The following is a 23931-nucleotide window of genomic DNA, read 5'->3' on the forward strand; positions in this document are numbered from 1 at the left end:
GTGACCTGTAACTGGTTGGAGCGACGGAAGGGAGGAGAACAAATGGAAAGGAAGTGGAGAAGAAGAGGATGAGTGAGAGCGAGCGAGCTCGAGCAGGACCCAAGAGATTCCTGCCGCACAATGGGACTCCCTTGCTCTGCTGCCTTTTGATTTGAAAATAATAAATGGGACTTTGCGTGAAGAGGGCCAACAGGATTCTGACATCACTTCAGTATTTTGCCCTGTGGTGAGAGTTCTCCCTTTTGTAACTGATGGAGCAGACATGGCAGCACTCTGAACACCTTTTCCTATAAAAAAAAAAAATCCTTGTACTGCTTCTTACTAGAAACACTCCCTCTGCCATGGAGAAGACGTACTCTCTAACTGCGCACTATGACGAGTTCCAAGAAGTGAAATACGGTGGGCGCTACAGCAGTGACATCCTCAGCAACGGCATGACTCTTCACCTGGGAGGCAGCCTGGACCGCCATGTGGCCCGAAGCCGCGGTGGGACCTGGTCCAATAGTCGAAACAAAGATCAGGGCAACACCAACAGTGGCGGCGGCCTTCCCAGATGGAGTCGGAGGGAGATATGCCTCCTCTCTGCGCTGGTGTTCGCAGCGGGCATGTGCGTCATCCTGGGCAGCATGCTGGCACTTAAGTACCTTTCTCTGGACGCCCAGCAGGACCCGCAGTGCCGGCAGGACTGCCAACGGAAGCGCTCCCTACTGCGGGCGGCCCGCTTCGTCCAGGCCAATATTGACCCGACCATACAGCCCTGCCAGGACTTCTACTCCTTCGCATGCGGCGGTTGGCTGAGGCGCCACGGCATCCCCGAGGACAAGCTGAGCTACGGCATCATCACGGCCATCGGAGAGCACAACGAGGAGAAACTGCAGCGCCTCCTGTTGGAGCCAATCCGGAGGCGCGGGATAAACTCCGCGGAGCGGAAGGTGAAAGAGTTCTATCGATCCTGCGTCAACATCCAAGAGATTGATAAGCTCGGGTCGGAGCCCATGACGGAGGTGATAGACACCTGCGGAGGGTGGGATCTGGTGGGGGCTCCCCCCGGTGCTGCCGGGTGGGAGAGGGAGGGGGCGCCACAGAGGCCAGACTTCAATGAGCTGCTCTACAGGACGCAAGGGGTGTACAGCACCGCCGTCTTCTTCTCCCTCACCGTCAACGTGGATGACAAAAACTCCTCCAGGAACGCCATCAGGGTGAGAGTCGATGTAGATTTGTGAGAGCATTAATGGATTTTTATGTTTGCCTTCGCCGAGTCAATTCCATTTTAATGCAACCTGGTGTATTTCCCTAAAATGACACCACACTGCTCTGTATTCACTGGGACCAAACGCTTGTAGTCACTTTCAGAGCAAAATCGATGTTGCCTTGCTATCCTATTCTTGCAGTCTGGAAATCTGCAGGTACAAATGCACTCCATATGTCATTGTTGTTGAAATCATCAATACTCTTTTTCATCAAATGCCAGTTGTTTGAAATGATTTCTACTTTGTTAATTAGACTTTTGATGAAAACCCCAAAGCTCAAGACCCAAGACTGCACAAACAAAATGAATCTAATTAACTTAAACACCATTTAGTTCTGTCATAATTGACTGATATAACCCACTGATCCCGAGGTGTGCGCTTTCTTTTTAGCTTGGGGTTGAAAACGCAGCGAATTCTAGCGAATGATTCAGCGAATCATAGAAAACTTTAAAGTTCCGGTCTCACAGTTACTCCCAAAACAACCCAGCATGCACTAATGTGCTGGTGAACGGGTCAGTAGCTCAGCCGTCCCAGATGGAGATCCTTAACGCCGTCAGCAAAGTGACATTCCAGGTGGTCATTGCTGAGCAGTTAAAGGATAAATAACCACAACAACTCAGAGATGTGAAAACATCATCATCAGAAAACTCATGTCTGTGGTCCCAGTTAAATGCATTGCATGGCTTCTGCAGAGTGGACAAGTCGACTTTAGTGTGAATGTTAAGCCATCATATCGCATTGACATAACACAGCCGGTTGGAAGAAGCACATCGAGTCGTCTCACTGTTGCTATTTTACACTTCTGTTAAACAGAGAATTTTCAGTAAAAGTATTAGCTGCTAACTAAATTCCAACAAACCAGTGTACTTGTTTTTATAGGAATAGTAGTTAAAGATAAGCTGGTAACAGCTTGGTTGGTTCAAAAAAGGTCAAATTAGGACTGAAATGAGCAATGGAATCAATTAATACCTTACTAACAAAAAGCGGTCTTATGGATGCAGCCTACTGTTTGATGAATATGGTAGATTTGATGGGCTTCTGTGGAAGTTTTATTTTTTCTAGTGTTCTTCATCTGTCTGCAGGTATTGGAGTATTTCTCCATCGGTCTCATTCTTATTATATTCTTTCAGATTCTCTTTATATTTGACACGAACATTGACTCTCAGTCAAAGAGTGGTTCATTACAATTTAAAGGGAAAAAGGTGAAAGTCACTGCAAACTTACCATTATTTTAATGTAACATCTAATATTTAAATATCATGTCTGATACATACGTACTGATGATACTCATGAATCTTAACACACATGCCATTGCCGTATTGACTACTAATCACTCTGATAACTGTTTACATTGACTCTTGTCATAACACTGGCCTGTGAAAACCACAACTCCAAAACGAAAGACATAATCTTGATCATGGATTGTTCAGTTCGTAGTTTTAGTGTTGTTTTGCTGAACATTACAAAACTCATAGTTCTATATTAGATCTTATTGATACTACCTTTACCATCTATTCTACCAACAATGATTGTTCAATCATTACAAGTTGCCAAAGAGATTAACTCAGATCCACAGAGGGTTTTGAAAGGAGTCTTCTAACTCTAAAAATTTGACTTGTCATCATCAGACCAAAACTACACTGACCTAACTGAGACGCGTTTTCCTTCAAATGCTTCCTGAAGTCAGCACAACCTCCAAATGTTTGCACTGTACCATATTTGTAGCTTTTTGAAGATGATCTGTTGGTGCTTTCTGTTAATACCGACGCACTAACAAACTATTCACTGCTTCAGAAAGACTCTAACCCATATGGCATCAACAATGCAGTGTCACTATTAAAGCCTGGTAACGTTAGTTGGCTAATATATTGGGGATTTAATGAAAGATGAATAACTTGGTATGAATTATTTATTAGACACCATGAATAATTGAAACATGTAGCAAAGCATTATGAATGGTTTCTAAATGTTAGCATTACAGCAGAGTGTTGAAATATTAACCAGACATATGAATGAGCATCTGCGGAGCGCTTAGTGGCACATATGTGACTACATACCAGAAGAAATGTAATTACTGGCTGAGCTTTGGACCGTGTGTGTGTGTGTGTGTGTGTGTGTGTGTGTGTGTGTGTGTGTGTGTGTGTGTGTGTGTGTGTGTGTGTGTGTGTGTGTGTGTGTGTGTGTGTGTGTGTGTGTGTGTCTGCACGCACAGATTGATCAAGAGGGGCTGACTCTGCCTGAGAGAAGTCTGTACCTGGGACAGGATGAAGACAGCGTGAAGGTCAACATACTCCTTTAATTCCATCTTTCTCTCGCCCTCATCCTCCACTCTTCCTTCACCCTTCGCTTCCCCACTTGTGGACCACCGTTTACGAAGCCTTCCCCACCTCTTCCTCCTTTCCATCGTCTCCTCTTCCTCTCCTTTGACCCTATCGGTGCCTCTCCTGTCTACTTCCCTCTAACTATCGTTCATGCTGCCTCTTCTCTAACTCCTCTTCATCAATCCACCTGTTCCCTGCTCCACCGCCCCCCCGACCCCCCGCAGCGCTTTTGTTGTCCCGTCCACTTTGCCACCTGTCACCCCCTTGTCACACGCCATTAGCGACGACGGCGCCGCTCACATCACTGTTCCTGCCTCTTCCCCAGATCCTGGCTGCGTACAAGGCTCTGATGGAGCGTCTGCTCAGCATGCTGGGGGCTCACAACGCTACGCAGAAGTCCAAAGAGATTATACAGCTGGAGACTCGACTGGCCAATGTGAGGCGACTGCGTTGTGTGTGTGTGTGTGTGTGTGTGTGTGTGTGTGTGTGTGTGTGTGTGTGTGTGTGTGTGTGTGTGTGTGTGTGTGTGTGTGTGTGTGTGTGTGTGTGTGTGTGTGTGTGTGTGTGTGTGTGTGTGTGTGTGTGTGTGTGTGTGTGTGTGTGTGTGCGCATGGAGTTGAGTAAAATCTCCTCCCTTTCCAGATCACTGTGTCAGAATATGATGACCAAAGAAAGGACATCAGCACCATGTATAACCGCATCACCCTCAGGCAGCTACAGCGCATTGCTCCCAGTGTGAGTACTACACACACGTACACACACACACACACACCACCCTGTCTGTGTATGCACGTGCATTCTGGGGAGAAGCAGACATGATAGATTAAGTTTTGAACTCCAGCTGAGCATTTTAAGTAGTGTGGTGACTGTGCACGGAAAGGGTGTCTGTATCGAGGCGGGGGGGGGGAGAGTAAAGCCACACACAAACACATACACCTTCACACACACACACACACACACACACACACACACACACACACACACACACACACACACACACACACACACACACACACACACACACACACACACACACACAGGGGGAGTCGAGAAGGTTGAAGGGAGGGAATGAAAGAAGAAAGTAGAGCGAAAGGGTGAAAATGAGGAGGAATGGGGAGGAAGATGAGAGAGAGGGAGGGATGGAGGGAGAGGGTTTCCTCTGAAGCAGCCCGAGACTCCTCCAGACGTTCCATGGATGAAGGGGAGGAAGGGTGCAGAGATGAAAATTAGGCGTCTGTACTCAGAAGAAGAGCACATAAGTTTGGCTTTTAGTTTCTCAATCAAAGGAAGGAAAGAAAACCTACACACAGTGCGTGAACATAATATGAAAGGATGTGAAAGATGCTGACGAAGGGAGAAAAAAGGGAAATTAATGGACAGAAAGAGTTTAGAGGATAGAGAAGCATCCATGCTGCTAAATGGTTTTAGTGTGTTGTGGTAAATTATGGGCTTTTACCTCCAATTGCATGAAAAACTATTGGATTCTACCGTTAAAAGATGTTCGAATGATAATTTTGAGGCTTCATGTAGAGAATTCTGGTTCAGTTCATGTCTTTAATACTGCTTTATTTCAGTAGATTTTTTTATTTTTTTTTGTTTCCCTGATACTCACAAATCTTCTATAAGAAAGGTATTGGGCTTTGATTTGCTTATATTACAGTGAAGCTAAACCCTGGTGGACACACTTACTCTCACCAAATCAAAGCAGTTGTCAATTTTTCAGATCTGTTCCTGGATGCTAACTTGTTGATTTGTTGGAGCGACAGCAAATCCCCCGTCATCTTTGATGACTAATGTGAACCAGGGGATGGGGTGAATACTCAAATCCAGCCATCTGCGTCACAGCTCATTAGATCACACATACGGAGAATTAATGGAGCTACAAAAATAAAAATAGAGTTAAAACGATAGTTAGCATTGCCGTAGCAACTCATTACGATCCTTTCAGTATTAACTTCAAACAAATGATTCATGACAACAGGATTCCATTTGTAGAAAATCAAGCCAGCATGTGACATTAAAGGTGTGGGATGTAAAATGAGTAATTACCACTTTTGTAACAGACTTCAGTTTCACTTCTTTTGGTTATTTTTAGTGAATATCAAGTGTTAATGAATACTCTCCTCTTCTGATTTTCTCATATCTAACATATGACCCAAGCTGGAAATAGTTTAATTTGAGTACCTGCCGTTTATTGACAGAACAACACAACACCAGTTAATGTCAATAAACATCACAGCTATTGTTTTTTGCTGATGATTATGTTTTACAAGCTGTGAATTCATACATTTTCACTTCTATACTGTACATTTTATTAATGTGACCAATACGTATTAGCAGTCTTTATGCAATAACAGTTTCAATTATTAATATAAGATTAACTATATTAATACACTGCTAATTGTGCACCAAGGTCTGCATGTAGTTGTGTGTTCATATCTGTGGCTATAGCCCCTACTTGTATTTGTTCAATGATGCACTCCTCTCAAACTGGAGCACTATATGCATTTTACAGTGTTTTTATCATGTTTTATCATGTCAGTCTGGAATGACGTAGTATTTTTCATGATAAACATAGAAGTATATTCTTCCTAAACCAGAACTGAAATATAACTCAGCAGGGTTTGTTTTGACGTTTTTTCTCGAGCCCCCCTTGAGAAACATGAAATCGCCTGGTGAGATGAAAACAGAAGAAGTAGGTGAAAAGTTTGAAGGTTGGTTCAGGTTCACTGTGTGACACCGTCGCTGCTGCTTATCTTCTCGCCATAGCTTCACTGGAAACGCTTGCTGGACAGGATTTTCCACGACAACTTCTCAGAAGACGAGGAGATCGTGGTGCTCGCCACCGACTACATACAGAAAGTGTCTGAGATCATCAAGACCACTTCGAAGAGGTGACAGAGTGTGAGTGTGAGTGTGAGTGTGTGTGTGTGTGTGTGTGTGTGTGTGTGTGTGTGTGTGTGTGTGTGTGTGTGTGTGTGTGTGTGTGTGTGTGTGTGTGTGTGTGTGTGTGTGTGTGTGTGTGTGTGTGTGTGTGTGTGTGTGTGTGGGTTGGGGGGGTGGGGAGTGGATGGGGGCACTGAGGTGTATGGAAAATCAATGAGGGAAGACGTATGCATTTTTGATGCGGTACTTTTTGAGCGAGAGTAAGCGCTTTAGTTTGAAGTTGTTTTGTGGGAGTATGTATGAGTGTGTGTGTGTGTGTGTGTGTGTGTGTGTGTGTGTGTGTGTGTGTGTGTGTGTGTGTGTGTGTGTGTGTGTGTGTGTGTGTGTGTGTGTGTGTGTGTGTGTGTGTGTGTGTGTGTGTGTGTGTGTGTGTGTGTGTGTGTGTGTGTGTGTGTGTTTGCTTTAAAGCTGTCACTATACTTTGGACTGCAACGCAGTGTCATGAGGTGTATAGATCGGTTTTTGAGTGGTGCTATGCATGTATTTGTGTACGTGTGCGTGTGCGCGCGTGTGTGTGTGTGTGTGTGTGTGTGTGTGTGTGTGTGTGTGTGTGTGCATGGGAGGTGAGTCACTGTTGGGTGAACTTCCACTTCTACTGCAGCTGATTATTATTGATCTACACCCACACCTTTCTACCTCCTGCAGACTCAGACAGACGCACGTGGATGGACACACACACACACACACACACACACACACACACACACACACACACACACACACACACACACACACACACACTCTCTCTTTCCCCTTCTTCTTCTTCCTGACAGACTCCAGGGGAGGCCTTAGAGGGCTGCCGCCCGTCAGGATGCGTGTTAAAGCCACTGACAGCTCGCCAATAGTCGCTGTACTCTACACAAATACACAACAGCTCTGAGCTCTCGTGCATGGCTCACTGGCCGGGTGACTGGCGGGCGGATTACTTGCTTGTCATTTATGTCTGGGACTGGATACGTGTCCGTCCGTCGAGCGGCATAACCCGTTCCGACATTTTAGTAATTTCATGACTCGCCAGTTTGTGACGTCGTGACCGGTGATTATATTACCTCATCTCGTGGTTTCGGATTTACCAACACGTGGCATCCCGTGACCTCACATGATTGATTCTGTGCAGGTCCAGAGGGCCTCTCACAGGCTCGTTATTGATCAGTCATACACTGTCAAAGTGGCCAAAACATCATTTTTTTTTTTTCTTCTACAAGGTTGTGTTGTTGCTTCTTTGTGAAGCTCAGAAATCGTACCACGGACAATAGAGGCGGTGAATGGAGATGACTGATTGCCTCTGTTTCTCCGAGACAGCTCTCGCACCAAGTAATCTATTAACCCAGTATTCGATTACCTGAAGACGTTGATCAATGGGAGTACTCTTCTGTTGATCTGTATGAACTCAAAGACACAATGCAATGATTTACACTGAGGACCTCACTGCTGCTTCGCCGAACAATCACAACTAAATGCCTGGGTTGGACGTTCATTAATCGGCTGAGCCAAAACACTACTTACAATCTGAATTATTGTATTTTTAAACATGAGCTGACCAAATTGATTTGTCAGGATGTCGTCTGTGGTGAAAGATGGATATAAAAACACTAAATGCACCAACTAATATGGACAGGTAGGTGATAGACTGCCTGATCTGACACGTCTGACCCGTAAAGTACAACAAAAATCCTCTTTAATCTTCAGTCTGCACTCTGTAGGACTTCTTTTCAATAGTCAGAAGGCTCTGAGTTTGAGAACCATAATAGGTCTTTCTTGGCCTTCTTTATACAGAAACCTTTCAGAAAATACAATGGGTTTTCTTTTTTCGCTTCAAAAAAGTTTCTCATTTTACGTGGAAACTTTTTGAAAACAATGTCCGTTCAGGATTTTTTTTTGCATTATTATGTTGTGAAATTCGCCAATAACCAAACTTGTGTCACTGAATGTGCCACAGTTCATGTATTGTTTAAAAAAAAAAATGATTTGAAGATCAAGTAACAATGAGAGTGGAGCATATTCAGCACAGCAATTCAATCCTCAGAATTTTAATCCAATAGAGCAGAAATAGTCGACCTTCATAAGTATTTTTAGATGCTCCACTTTTTTCACTCTATTTCAGTAAATCCTCTATTAACTGACGCTTCACTGAGGGGAGTTTTGTTTCTATTACTTTATGAAGCTAATCTTTTGCACAACAAGTGGATTTGCTTTCACCAAAACATTCTGGATACGATTCTCTGCTTTGGACTTTCTTTATATTCCCTAAATAAAAGTGATTATTTGCTGCAGAATTCTTCAGAGTTTTTCCAAGGCATAACCTTGTCACGGTGATTTAGCACATCTTTTATCAGCGTTGCCATCTGCCTCGTGTCAAAATGTCCCTGTTTCGTCTCATATTTTCTTTGAAAACAGGTTTTCCCCCGTTTTACCTTGATCTACAGCTCCTTTCTTTTATTCGTCGGAAGCTTTAAATCACTGTGCATCCATTGCTCGTGCTGTGAGCTGAGGTTATATCATTAGACAGGTCCCTAATCCTCTTTGCACAAGTAAACCTACCATCTCTGTTGGCCCTGGCTCGCCTCTGCTGGAGCTGCAGAAGCCAGGTCTGATGCTCTGTGTCTCCCATTGTTGTTTACCAATCTTCCCTTTCAGTTCCCTCTGTCCATCCATCCCCCCGATGGCTTTAGTAATAGATTCCACACAATGTTTCAATCATCTCCTCTCCCTGCCTTTCATTCCGTCTGCCAGTTTCGAGCCCACATCCGACACCCCTTTTATCACTCGCTCACTCGGATAGCTCCGTTTGGCGGATGTGGGTTTTAGTGAGGAGCTGAACTTCCTTTGTGCTTCTCAGTAAATCTGCCCCACTCTCTCTTTTTTTTTTTTTTTCTTATGACAGAATGAACTGCCTGGCGTTCAAGAACGTTACGCTACGATCATGTTAACCATTAAAGGGGTCATATCATGCAGCTTTTCAACACTTTCACATGGTCTCGTAGGTCCAGAGACATTGTATTCACAGTTCATTGCTCTAAATCCAGTTTTTTCTTGATTTTCCCCCATTTGAATATTGGATCACATGAACTGCATTCAGAATCTGCTGTGTCTGTGTGAGCTAGACTGTCTCCGCCCACACATGCCCATCTTGGGAAGAGGAGGAAATATTTCCTCTTGTGGTGCCATGTGCCAGAGCAGAGCTGCCTAATTGTGGGAGGAGTCAAAGGGGAGGAGCCTACCTTGATTGGGATTGACGAAACCCTCTGATCTGAGTGAGAAGACAGACTTTCTTCACTTCTGGGCCATCGTTCCAGGTATGGGGACGATTATTACTGTTGGAAAACTATCAGAAAGTCAATTTTGCATAATGTGACTCCTTTAAAGTAGGAGTGTCAAACATTAGGCCCTTGGGTCAACACACATCAACACGACACTGAGACCCGACCTGAGATATCGGTGAAGTGCCCATGAAAGATAGCTCCCTCATGAAGAATTAATATTCCACAGAACCTTTTTAAAATGTTTAGGTCCGCTTTGCTGTTTTTGACTTTGGGAATGGCTACACTACACAATGAGTGTTCTTTCTTATTAACTCACCATGTCGGCTGTTTATGGATCTTATTTTGGGGTTTTTTCTAATTGTTCTTTCCTCTTGTTAATGGCAGCATATACCTTACACCTCACTACTCACCAACTTCAAACTTGAGAAGTTGTCATTTCCTCACCTCTCCCTTAATGCCTCTAACTCAGTGTGCATTCTCCTCTCACATCCTGCGCTCACTCACTCTTTTCTCCCCGATCCCCTCCTCCCACAGCTCTCCCCATCCGTCTCCCTCTCCGTCTCGCCTCTTTCAGCCTCGTTTTTTCTTAACTTTGCCTGATACCCATCTCTTTCCCCCAGTTTTCCTCTTTGTTTTCAATCCCCTCAACACTTCACTTCTCTGCCTTCCTTCCGTCTGCAGCTCATTCATTGTTCCCTCATCTATCTCTTCCCCACGTCGCCGCCCCCTCCCCCTCTACTGGCTCTGCCTCTTCTTTGTTATCACTCTCTTCCTCCCACTTCCAGTCCATCTCCAGGTTCTGTCTCCCATGAAGTTCATTATTGGGGTTGAAACAAAGGTTGGCAGGATAGAGACAATTCATTTCCTGAAGGTGTTTGCTCATTAGTGTAGCTTATGAGTACTTGGTGTTTAAAAGCTCCATTTCCTCACATCATGGGGCCTCTCTGGTCCTGCCTCTTATTCACTGGTTGCACAGCTTGTTGCGGAAAAAACAAAACAAAACACATGCATACAAATAATAAATAGTCACCAGGACGCCGGAGTTAGCAGTCACACTGGGATAAGACAAGCCTGCACCTGGATTTCCATTTAGTGCTTCATCAGTCGACTTTTTAAAAGGAACAGAATATGTTGCTGTATCTATTGCTCCGTACATTGCCTCTTCTCTACTGGCTTCATCCACGTTAGAGTCTTCTGCTAAGTTTAACTTACAAAGTGTCGCCCAAAGAAAGTCACCAGAGCCAATTCCCCACTCGAGATGTTGTACATATGTGGAGAGGAATTTCGCTACGGCCACATTTACACTAAAGTCGTTGGCTGAAAATGGCATTATTTTCGCACTTTTGCGCAGTACCCAGAATTTCCAGAAATATTTTCCCTGTTTGCATGGAGACATTGAGTATAACTTCTCAAAAATGTTGCACTCTGAAAGCCATTTTCAAAAAGTTCAGTTTTCAGTTACTCTGAACACTGTTGTTGTGAGGAGAGGAAATTTGGCAAATGGAGCATGAGCATTTTATTTTCTTTTTTCTTTTTTTTTCAAAGTTCCACCTTGGGAGCTGTTTTCAAAAAGTTGTGTTTTCTGTGGCTCCAAGCAACATTTTCGTGTAAACAGACTTCCAAAATAACACAAAAGTTTTCTGTTTTCCGCTTTCTGCAGAACCAGACATCGGACAATCAGAGAGATTGTTGGGAGGGAGTCAACCCTGGTTCAGGTGGGACTTCTCAGGGAGCCTTGTTGGGATTTTATGTTTGTTGTCTTAACATTAAATAGCTTTAGCGTTCATCTCCAGTTATGTAAAACATTTAAATGTGCCAAGGAAAACAGACTACAAAATGCAAAATATACTCCTAACATCGAGGACACCCAACAGGATGGAAACCATTTGAATTTTTTAGTTTACTTAATGTTCAGTGGACATATAACCCAGAGTAGTTACAATCACAGAACAGTGGTTTGTATTATAAAATCATTCTTTATCTGTACGTAATCCACAAAGCTCAAGTCAGAGGTCATGGCAGAGTTGGTGTCTTCGCGTGTCGAAGATGGACGTGAGGTTTTATTCCTCTTGACGCCACTAATGGACCACAAACTAGCCTCTCTGTGCCCGGTTGGAGTCTGCCACTCACTACCATATACACCAACACACGCACAAAGTGCACTTGAAGGTAGAGCACAGTCTGAGAGGTTGGTGCACTCTGGCATTGGTAGAACTGAGGAGAAACAGAGGACAGTTTGGATTCTTGTTCAAGTGGAGGAGGCACTCTTGGAGGTGAGAAAGGTGGCGGGCAGACGAGAAGACAACTCAGACAGGTGCTTCATCTGCCTGGTTTATGTGTCTGGATGAGAGTGCAGCTGCTTAAAGATGAATAAATTATCCTCCCCAGTATTGTTCCCTTAGACTTACTTCACTTCTTGTCTTTTCGTCCTTGTCCATCAGTTTTTCCACCTCCTTTATATAATATCAATACTGCTCTTCTTTCTTCCTGTTCGTGGGAAGCTGACCTCTCGGTACCATTACACTGACCAAACCTTTTTTCTCCTCTCGCTTCCTCCCATGTTCCCACACCAATAACTTTCCCATCACGCAAGTCGGCTGACAAGGACAGTCACACCTACACTTCTCCTCTTCTTTCATCCATCGCTTTTCTCCACTTCGTGCTCCTTCCAGCTTGTGTGTGTGTGTGAGTGTCTCTGTTTGTGAAAGTGTGTGTGTGGTGGTTGCAGCCAATCCCATTAGCCAGATGAGCGGGCCTCCAATGAAGGGGAAAGCATAATGACAACAGCAGCGTCTCTCTCACACTCTTGCCCCCTCACTCCGTCTGCTCCCTCCTTTTCGTCAGTCACTCTTGAGAGAGTGCGTGTGCGTGTGTGTGTGCGCGTGCGTGTGTGTGTGTGGGGGGGGGGGGGTTCAATATGTGTTTTTCAAAGCAGTTATTTTTGCACATGTACGTGTATTTGTTTAGGTGAAGTGGTAGAGCTTGTGACTAATCCAGAGAAGAGAAGGAGCCTCTACCGAGGGTTCGTTTCCCGCTGTGTCCATCCGCCCTAAAAAATACACTCTCGGCATGGCCGTGAAGCATTTTTCAGAAGAGGCGCTTCACCAAACAGTGCATTTCATGGTGCTATGGCTTTCAGTAGTTTAGGTCGACTTCGCAGCAGGGCCTCCCGAGCTCAAAGTATGCACAGTGAAGCTTCTATATGGTACTCTGGATAAAAGTCCCCACTTTAAAAAGCATGAATATATGTGATTTCCTGTCTCTGTGCTGGTTGCTCTCAAAAAGCCAGAGGTTCACGCAGTATTGTTCTACAGTCATTTAACACATGGAATGATAAAAAAAAAAGAAAACCTCCCACTGTTTCTTCTAACGATCAGACCGGAATGACAGCGCACCTCAAGTGAAGTTTGGAAACGAGGCGGGCCTCCCTCCTCCATTACCTGCAGGGTCATTACCTGCAGTAATGTGTTGTTGCAGTGCAAGGGGACAGTGTCTTTTCATCTCCTTAACTAGCCCCATTAAGATCCATTCAGCTAATGAGCCTTCGCTCAGTTCTCCGGTGATTAAGACCCACGTCTTGATCCGAGCCGCGCTCTCCCAGACACCGCTGCTTTCATTTACCTCTGCTGCGACTCCATTACCACACGGAGCGCATGCTGACATATACTGTACACCAGCAGCCGCGCAGGAGAGACTCAGCTGTTCTGACTTTCTATGAAGTTTCTGCAGAGCAAACAGATTGTTTTACATTTCACAAGTTTTAATGAGTTCCCTTTTTTTTGGACTGTAGACTGGAGTCATTGTGTTTTCAGGTTGTGCGAGTATTTGTATTTGCCAGATTGGATAGTAGGGATTTCCTCCTACTCATCAATGTACACTCACTTCGACAGGCACATTTTATTTGTATCGCAGGCAGACCAGTAATGTCAGGGGAAGCGGGTAAAGATCTGGCTTGACATTAATAGTGACAAACAAATGATTATGAAGTTTAACAACTATGTTTTTTTTGTAATATTAGCCTTTTCAGTTCTGCCAATTGTGTGCATGTTTCAATATTTCTAAACGGTAAGTTCAGTTGTGATGCAACGACATGCAGCCCAGGTCATAGTGTTCCAGAAATCACAACATTGCCAGTACAATAAGTCTATTGACTGGGAGAGTGTAACTTAATTCACAGGAGCTGAGCTGTGTACAAGAGCCCTTGAAATTGTAGAAAGATGTCTATGTGTTACCCCCTGGCCTGGGCATTATTGTAAAAGAGAAATGAATTACCCATTCAGTGAATGAATTGACCAGTCTGGTTTAATAAAGGTAAAGAAAACAGAAGCAATAATAATAACTGACAAAAACAATTTAATATTAATCATGCCAACACTTTGAAACAAAACAGGGCTTCGCAATGCTGCCCCAATATGGCACACTTGATACCATCCCGAAGGACCGAAACTAAACCAGCAATCGGGCCAAAATCTGTCCTCCCCCAAGTATTGACTTCATAGTCTGCGCTTGTTCATTCCTTCCAAAAAGCCTGGATGAATGTATGGGTACGTTGGTGCTTTTAGTGTGATTGAATTGACACTTCCGCTTTATATTTGTGGTTCAAGGCTGGTTAGAAGCCTTCCTGTGCAGAGTTTTGGAGAGAAGGACTCGCAGCATTTTCAAAAAGTTGTGTTTTCAGCGGCTCAGATCATGATTGTTGTGTAAACAGCCAGTTCTCCTTTTTCACTTGAAACTGTTGTCGGGGTAAATGGGGCCTTACGTGCCCGCTGTTATGAACACATAAAGGAAAAAGAAAAAACAACAGCTTTCCTCTAAAACTAGCAAAGACTTCATTTTCTTGCGAGGGCCACTTTAAACAAACGGCTCCAAAGTCTCTAAAACACCTTCAAGAAATTTCTTCGAATTTCTCTCACTGGTTGGATCTGTTGTGGAGATGAACTTATCAGATGTTGCCAGTAAAAGTCAAAATGTCAGGTCAACATCATCAATTCTTGCCAATAAAACTCAGTCCTTGACAGAATTGATTTCAATTCAGCACCATAAAATCCTCTCACAGAAGAACTGGTTCTGTTTTGAAGGTTAAAAATAGACTAAAAGTTCATTTTCTTAGTGTCTGTGTTGTGACTAAAGAGCAAACGACAGTTAATTGTCCAATCGCTTATAGTTGGTACAATAGAAAGAATTTTAATGTTCAGGAAATGTGTATTCTGTTAGATTTTTGCCAAGTTTCCTTAAAGTTTAATTAAACACATATAAGACTGTCAAATATCATATGTAAGCACCTTTAACTTGTATTTGAAAAGCTGGAACTCACTGAAGGATGACTGACAGAAACAGAGTTTCACTGCAAGATAAATGTACAGACATATTCAACAGACCTGGTTAAAACTTGGATGTGGTTTCTTGCCTCAAATTGACTTTTCCTTCATATCTCAGCGAGTGTAAGAATACAAGAACCCAGTCAACCACATTAATGTTGGCAGAGAGCGCGGGCCATACGACACCATACAATCATACCATGCTAATCTGATTTCAGGGCATTCATACGGAGATAAAACCTGAAGCCACACCAAAGTTTGACCGCTCAAACAAACGTCATGCAACAAACATGAGGTGACAAAGCCGGCTAATGAAGCGCGGCGGCCGCACCAGCTACACATGTTGATTAGCTGACACCACCTGAGTCCCTAATCCACCCCCCCCCCCCCCCCACCCCCCCTCTCCATCCTTCCACCTTCCCGTCTCATTCTCCCTTTTTCCCCGTCAATTAAATTGACTTCACAAGTGCTTTGCTGGCTGGACCTCGGGGTGCTGTTGCCAAGGCGCTCTTGATTTAATATCTGTCATGCACCGGGAAATTATAGGCAAAAAAAGGGATGGATGGAGGTGTGCGGTGGTGGGGGGTTGGGGGGTGCAACAACAACAACAACACGCCCAGAGGGTTTTATGGAGTCTCCCAGGACGATGGGGGGGGGGGGGGGGCATTTGTCCCCCAGGGGCAGATTAGATGGGTGCGCCTAGTAGGGGCACTGGGGGACAAGACGGCACTCCATCGTCTCGGGTAAGAAGATGCTGCTTGAATACATAAATGAATGATCCATTTCCCTCCCCTCACTCCTCTGCAGCCTCTCCGCTGTGAGTCAGTCTGGCTCGGAGGGAGCTGTTTCTTAGCCCTCTTGACTCCTTGCTATTCATTCTCGATCACTGTCTTCCTCTTGTTTTCTCCCTGACTTTTCTAACTCTCGAGGCAGCTCAGAGGGCAGGTGGAAGAAAGAAAAAAAACAGCACTTTGGCACCAGATGGGACAAGATTACAGTTCGACACAGTAGATGTCACTTTACAAAGAGAACAAAGGGGCAAGTGGGCAGAAAAGTGCTCTTGTGTTCAAGAAAGAAACGGGTAAAGATCGGGTAACTTTAGAAAGTAAAAAAAAAAAAACACATTTTATTGTCTTGTAATTGAAAAGTACAATTCATTAGAAAGAAAAAAGCCCCCCGAGAATGTTGCTTCTTGAGTTTATTTGGACTGGCGTGCACAACAAACTTACAGATTTCATACTATTTTTCAAATTTTTTTTCACAATTTCTGAGATTTGTAGTTCTTGTTAGTTCCCATTGATTTCAGTTTCAGCTGTACACCACTGCACCGAACGTAAAACGGGCCAATCCTCCACTAAGTTTAGCCGATGGACCAATAAAGACCACGAGGCCAAGACAATGAAGCGTGAAGCAAAAGCTCAATGATCATTTTCTGCTTTAAAAACAAGTGCCAACAAGCTTTGCCCTTGACTTTATGGCAGGGGAAGGCAAAACTTGGCCACACGTGGATCTGTAATTCCTGACCTGTGTTGGTTTACCAAGTCTCTCAAGATTCAAAGAGATCCAATAAAAAACATTTTAAAAAACCCCATCTACCTCGCATCTTGTTGTTCCCTCTGATCTAGAGTTCTCCACAACTACATGCTGTGGCGCATCGTGGCGGCGCTGAGCGAGAACCTGTCCACCGCTTTCCGCAGCACCATCCATGAGTTTTCTCGAGAGATCGACGGCACGGAGCAGCAGCTGGAGCTGGGACACCTCTGCCTCACCCAGGCCAACAAGCACTTCGGGATGGCCCTGGGGGCGCTGTTCGTCCATCAGCACTTCTCCTCGCAGAGCAAAGCCAAGGTGAGTCAAGCACATATCAATAGGTGAGCAGTTCTTCTTCCTTTCATCACTTGACTCCTAATCAGAAGAAAAGAGCTTAGCTTGGCTTTTAAAACTGAGGCCAGGACCCGAGAGACATTTGTCAAACATGACACCAGAGAAGTAACTGTGCAGTCGCACTTGAAAAGAATCTAAACTAAGTCAGGACAAAGAAAAAGTCTTGATTTTGAAGAGTGCTGGTGATGGAAATGTAGATAATACAAATAGAGGAGATCTTTGCAGATCGGAAATATTTAAAGAGTGGATTTGAATAAGCTTGTGAAAGATCAAACATGTAATGTCTCAGTTTCATATAGAGGTGTAATTCCTTAGTCTAAATGTTGCAGGTTTGAGTCCCCATCTTCCCCTTTTTCCCCATGTCAAAGGATCCTTGAGCAAGACACTGAAGCTCAAATTGTGCCCAGCGAATAGACTGAGTGCCTTGAAAGGCAGCCGCCTCCACTGGTGGGAGATCGTATGCATGAATGGGTGAATGGGCTGCTCAAGCGGTGGAAAAGCGCAATATGTGTGAAATGCTTTTACAATTTACTATGAAGAAGATGTACGTGTAGTGTGTGCCTGATCAGATTTTGTTACGTGAGTAATGTAATTTATGTGAGAATATTGATTCATGTGTGTTGGTGAAAAAGTATAATACTTTGGCCCAAAAAACATAGGAGACACACAATAACTTGTATATAAAAGTACACACTTACACAATTGTATATATTGCTTATTCACAAATCAGGTCAAACACACAAAAAAAAATCATCATCAACATAGAAACCATTCTGCTGTCATATGTTGCTTTCCAGACAGTTGTGCTAATACTGAGAACACGGCTTTACTAGCTTCACTGACTTCTTCTCTGGGAGAAAAGACTGGGGATGTATAGCTCCACGGCCAACTACTGGCTGAAAGTCATCAAAACAGGAAGCCAAGATAAATTCACCTTGATAGTGGCTTTTCACACATAATAGTTAACCTTTGTTTAAATGTACGGCTGATACATGCATCGCTTTTAAAGTGTACATGGGCCTGCAAGAAATAAAGGAAGCATAGAAACAAGCGACAAATTGAGGTCCATCAGTCTGTTGCACATGCTGTGCTGTTATCACAATGGGTGGCCGTGACCCTTGTTAATTCAATGTAGCTCATAAAAGTGCATACTCCATAATCCACTGTGTGCTGTGACATTAGTATACAGAACACATTCTGTGCATTCATGTGATAGAAAAATTGAGATCAGTTATCGCTGTCCTATTCTCCCGTGGGTATAGAGAGTCTGTCTTCAACACAAGAGAAAAATACATTCAGTAATATGCAATTAGTCGTGAATTTTCACAAGCTCGAAAAAAAATACTTAAACGGGAAAGTTGCTAATGTGAGAAAAATGTGACCTCCCAAGACAGTGCAAGGAAAAGCCACACATTCTTGCCCCTGGACTTTTAATTAAATCTCTCGGACAGTTGAGTAAAACACATTTTCTACATTTTCATGCTCCGTGGCTCTCTATATCACTCTCCTTCGTGGTCAAATATCACTCACACAGCCTGGAGGCGTGTTTGGGGTCATTATCCTGTTGAAAAATAAATGATTGTCCAACGAAAAACTCAAACTGGAATGGATGGCAGGATAAATCCCAAACAGTGTCACCAGCAGACCCAAACAAATGTATTTTGCTTGTTGTCTTTCCTCAGTAGTGGTTTGATAGCTGCTATTTGACAATGAAGGCCTGATGGTCACAGTTGATGTAGAGACGTGTCTGCTGCTAGAACTCTGTGGAGCATTTATCTGGGCTCTCATCTGAGGTTCTGTTTACTTGCGATTTTTGAGGCGGACGACTCAGATAAAGTCATGGTGACCCTTGGTCTTATTTTCCTGGGCCGGTCCTCATGTCAGCCAGTTTCGTCATAGCGCCTGATGGTTTTTGTGACTGCACTTGGGGGCACATTCAAAGTTTGGGGAATTTTCCAGACTGACTGACCTTCAGTTCGTAAAGTAATGATGCCCTGTCGTTTCTCTTTACTTAGCTGATTGGTTCTCGCCACAAGACGAATTCTTAACAATTGTCAAATGGGCTGCCAGCGGTGTACTAACCTGACTTCTGCACAAACACAACTGATGGTCCCAAACCCATTAGGAAGGCAAGAAATTCTACAAATGAACTCTGACATGGCTCAGCTGAGAAGTCTTTCTGGGTGACGACCTCATGAAGCTCATTGACAGGATGCCCAAGGGTTTGGCTACTTTTCAAGAATCTAAAGTATGAAACAAGTTTGGAGTTATCGTACACTTTTTGTTTACTACATAGTTCTATATGTGTTCATTCATAGTTCTGATGCCTTCAGTGAGAATCTACAGTGTAAATAGTCAGGAAACTAAAGAACAATATAAACACTGACGAGGTGTGTCCCAGCATTGGACTGGTAGTGTACGTACAGGGGAGAGATGTGGAGTGAACATGGAACATTGCTGTTGTAAGACAACCCACTCTGCACCAATGCAACTCATTGACTATATGATGTGACAGCAACCCTTATTTGACTTTTATTTGACATGTGAACATTTTTTTTTTTTTTTTTTTGACAAAGTTCGCATCAGGCAAAGCTTCACCTATGACCTCTGGTATCTTCCAATCAGGTCCACGAGCTTTATCATCTTGATTGATTCACAAACCGTGATCTGGAAATCCCATCCACACCAATCAAGCACTGTTTGTATTTTTCACTTTCTTTGTTCTGCTCTCTGCCCAGGTCTGTCTCTGCTAATCCCCCTCCACCTCTATCCCCTGGCCCCCTCCTGATCCCCCCCCCCCCCCCCCCCCCCCCCCCCGTTCATACGTGTTCTTATCTCGGGGTTCATGTCCACTCCTGGACATGGGGATATGCTTCCCAATGGGATTTCGAACCTCAGTAACCTCTGTGCTCCTCCTCTAATCCCTTCATCATCTCTTTTTCACCCTCTCCTTTTTCTCTCACCACCTGGACTACATGCTTCTATTATTACAAACCTTTTATTCTCTGCCAGTGTTCAAGACTTTAAGATAAGTTTGACACCACTGGAGAAGTTCTTGGTGCTAATTATATTCTATATGCTGTACCTTAATTGAAATTTAACTTTCCAAACTTCTAAGGTTTAATTTAAGATTCTAATAAGATACCGAGTGTAAATTTCAATAATGCTTCAAGCTACTGGAGCTTTTGATTAATAAAACACTTGAGAGGGAGGTGTTTTTTTGGGGGGGTGGGGTTTTCGTGATCGGGGCTACTGTGTGGCAGCTTTTTGCAAGATGAAGAGGGTGATAATCTCACAAGCATCCCAGGATCATTTAAGAATCACTTCTCACACCAGAAGTGCGTCTGCCCCATTTATGTAGAGCTCCACGCTCGCACATCGGAAAGTTCAGCCAAGTTCCTGCACTTTTGGCTTCATCCATGCCCACAAGTGATGGTCTCACGCTTGTTCCAAGACATCAGTCTGTGATTCCAGTAGCACGTTCCTGTCCGCACAGATTGCACAGCCTCATTATCAGCGAGCGCGGCAGCAGACCTGAAGCTGGTGGCGACGTACGCAGCCCTGACCGGCTCGCGGACGCTGCTTACCTCAGCAAGAGCAGGAATTAATGAGTCTCAGGAGCGGAGGCCGAGAGACGGGAGACAGAGAGGGGGAGATGAACTATCTTGTTATCTGGACTCGCCCAGTGTGGCGAGAACCGAAGGACACAACATGTCATGGTGTCTTTCAAACGTTGGATTTTTGCTTACGGCTGGCTCATAGAGCACAAGAAAAGTTTTCAAACAATCCCATTCAAGTCATTCTCAGACAAAAAGATGTGGTTTTGTGTGACAAGACAAGGACAAGCAATATGTCTGAGCAGGTAAAAGTGAGAAACTGTTATAACCCGAGTTAGTCATTCCCAAAACAAGTACCTTCTTTAACAAACCAAGTGATTCCTAATTGGCAAACATTTGGGGTTGTTTGGCAGGTTCAAGCAGAGAAAACCAGCGAAGGAAATTCTTATATTTGGAGGTCAACATTAGGTTAACACAAAAAAATAAAAATAAAAGTACTGCACCAATACCACTTTTGTACTTGCCACTACCAATGAGGACTTATGGAATGCCATAAAGCCGAATTCATACTCCATATGCAAATGACGTGCGTCGCAGCGAACCACCTCTACAAAACCTCTGTGTCGAGGCGATGCAGACCTCCAACAGCCTTGAAGGCTCCAGTACACCACTGCATCTCCAGTACACACCGGGCAGTGAGCAGCGTCTATCCACGCACTGCACTCTGCGCACTGTAGACTGTAGACCAAGCTTGATACAGAGATATTTGTTGACGTCAATGCAAGTTTGGATAGGTAATATTGGATAAAAGTTAACACCTGGCATGTCGGACCAATTCTGAGGGTGACTGTACGCTAATTATATTAGTTTCTGTTGGATTTACTTGGCATGTATGGACATTTGTTGCTATTATTACCTTTGTACATGTTGCATATTGTCGGCCGTTTGCTCTGCCTCTCCTGCATGGAGCCAGGAGTGAATGCACTGCTCTGAGAACGCTCAGTGGACGTGTCAAGAGATCAGTCTGCTTTCAGACTTCAAGGCCTCCAACAGGAGAAAAGGATATAATGGAAACTAAGAAAACAGTGTGACACTGACAGCTTCGAACTAGCATGGAGAGTGTTTTTCAAGAGGTTAATCAGGATTTTTAACAGATCTTTGGAACTGATTCCAGTGTGATATGCCCTCCCTGCAGGTACAGGAGCTGGTCGAGGACATAAAGCACTCGCTGGACCTGCGGCTGCAGGAGCTGGACTGGATGGACGGAGCCACCAAGGAAGCTGCCAGGGCAAAGGTACGTAGACCCGGCTGAGCCTCAGCAGCCCCAGAACCCACTTCCCTGTCAGATCCGATTAGTAATTGAAAAGACTTTAATTATTTTACGTTTCTCTCCTCACTTTTGACCGATTGCTGGGTTAGATAAAAGTGTGTGATAGCAAACATCAAGGGCTTGACATTGAGAAGTGTGGATCTCCTAATCCGGATCTCTCTGTGGTGCTGATTTAGGGTCTGCACTGCAAGATATCCCTTCTAATACTTTTTACAATCTGAAGTTATAATCCTTTTAGAGAGCCATACTGAATATAAAGAGCTTCCCTGTAATCCTATTACATTGGGTGCGCTTGATTAGCTGATGCATGCGTGTGTGTTTTGTGTGCACGGCTCGAGAAAAAAAAACAAGTGCGTATGCAAGAGGATCTGTGGCAGGCTCTCTGCCCACCCCACCCCCCTTCCATCATCCTTTCCTCCCTCTCGCCCAGCTGAAGCACATGATGGTGATGACGGGTTACCCAGACTTTCTACTCAAGCCTGAACTCATTGATGAAGAATACGGGGTGAGTCATGAGTCTCGGCAGTGCGGTCGTCCTCACCCCACTCGAGCACACACGCTTCACACAGGTATTGCTGAACAAACTGCATGACTGAGCTGGAGAAGAAAAGAAACGCATATATATTGCCCTTATGTGTAGGAATAAACCCCAGAAATGCTGATGAGACCCTTCAAACACATGAATTAATAATCATCCATACTGAGAATCGGGATCCACTGTCAAAGTGCTGTCGGCAAGCAGCACACGCGTCAAAACATGAGAAACGGTGAGGCTGTAGGTGGAGAACGTGGGGGGCCAGGTGGACACACATACACATAAACACACAGTTGTGGACAACTGTGGTGAGATGTCTCACAGATGTGGGAGAGAAGATGGAAACCAAATCCGAAAAGTTGAAAACAAATCCAACACAGCCTGACAACAGCAGGACAAACAACTCCGAGACTGAGAAAGTAACGATAACTGTACTTTGAATTACATATAGTTGATTTAAAGCTGGATGTCTCTCCTAGGTTCTCTGCTGCAGATGGGCAGGAGATCATTAACCCCCTGCAACCCCCTTCCTCCCACAGTGGACAAACTGGCTAACCCTTAAAATTGGATTTATATTGCGATTGCAGTCATTTTCTGTACTAATTCTTTTATCTTCTGAGAATATAGTGATTGTCTTCATGTATACTCTGCGTCACAAAAAAGAAAAATGTTAAAAGTTAATATTTAAAGGTTATCATAGCACTATTTTACCGGTCCGACCCTCCCAAGATGAAATTGGGCCGTATTGGCCTCTGAACTAAAATGAGTTTGACACCTCTGGGCGAGGAGATTAAAATATTGCCACCTTATTTTTATGTGAGCCCCACAAACTTCTACCAGATTTTTACACAAGAACACAGTTCCAGAAGTTCTTTTTGTTTTCCTCTGATAAATTTCGCCTCCATCTGCTGCCAGGGATTTCCATCAGTGCCGCTGCACAGATGTGTGTTTTTGTCACAAACCGACGGAGGCTCTGCGGGCCCCGCGAGACGGAGCAGCAGAGAGCGGCCAAGATAGATGATGTGTTCACTGCCCGTTTAACGGATGGAGATGCTACATTAAATTCTCCTGGCGAGTGAACAGGACCGGTTTTCAGTCTTGCTGCGAGGGAACAAGTCCTCTCCTCTACACGAGCAGAAACCAGATTTGCCTCGATCACCACAGATGACCAGCAGAACAGCTCATCAGCATCACTGAGCCCTTCTGTTCACTCCACTCATTCATGAACACAACGCCAATTAAATCTGACATTTAGGAAAATTATACTTATTTGCTTTCGCGCCAAGTGTCGGACGTGAATATTGATACCTATCCTTCGGGCTGCCTGTTAATTGCAGAGCCGTAGATAATAGTTAGTTAGCGTTTTAGCTGTTTACTACGAACAAAACATGTTGAACATGGAAATTTATCATCTGATACTAATATCATCCTTGAGTTTTATGAATACAGGGAAACATTTTATTGTTTTCTAGCATCTGAAGTTGTTTGAAAGCATTTATTGGACAATTTTGCTTCTAATCTAAAACT

The 23931-nt window shown here is 44.1% G+C and overlaps 1 protein-coding gene across 1 annotated transcript in view; it reads left to right on the forward strand.

Annotated features, from left to right (window-relative positions):
- Window positions 1-341: 341 nt before the first annotated feature.
- Window positions 342-23931, forward strand: part of ecel1 (endothelin converting enzyme-like 1) — a gene marked incomplete at both ends in the record, with an annotated part of 43092 nt that continues 19502 nt past the window's right edge. Inside the window, 8 exons of the mRNA XM_080512539.1 lie at window positions 342-1199; window positions 3463-3531; window positions 3897-4007; window positions 4214-4306; window positions 6341-6465; window positions 16724-16946; window positions 21735-21833; window positions 22300-22374. Coding sequence (XP_080368665.1) covers window positions 342-1199; window positions 3463-3531; window positions 3897-4007; window positions 4214-4306; window positions 6341-6465; window positions 16724-16946; window positions 21735-21833; window positions 22300-22374 — 1653 coding nt within the window. The remainder of the gene's footprint in view (window positions 1200-3462; window positions 3532-3896; window positions 4008-4213; window positions 4307-6340; window positions 6466-16723; window positions 16947-21734; window positions 21834-22299; window positions 22375-23931) is intronic.

Source organism: Blennius ocellaris, assembly GCF_963422515.1.
Source record: "Blennius ocellaris genome assembly, chromosome: 2".
In the NCBI taxonomy this organism is placed as follows: domain Eukaryota; kingdom Metazoa; phylum Chordata; class Actinopteri; order Blenniiformes; family Blenniidae; genus Blennius; species Blennius ocellaris.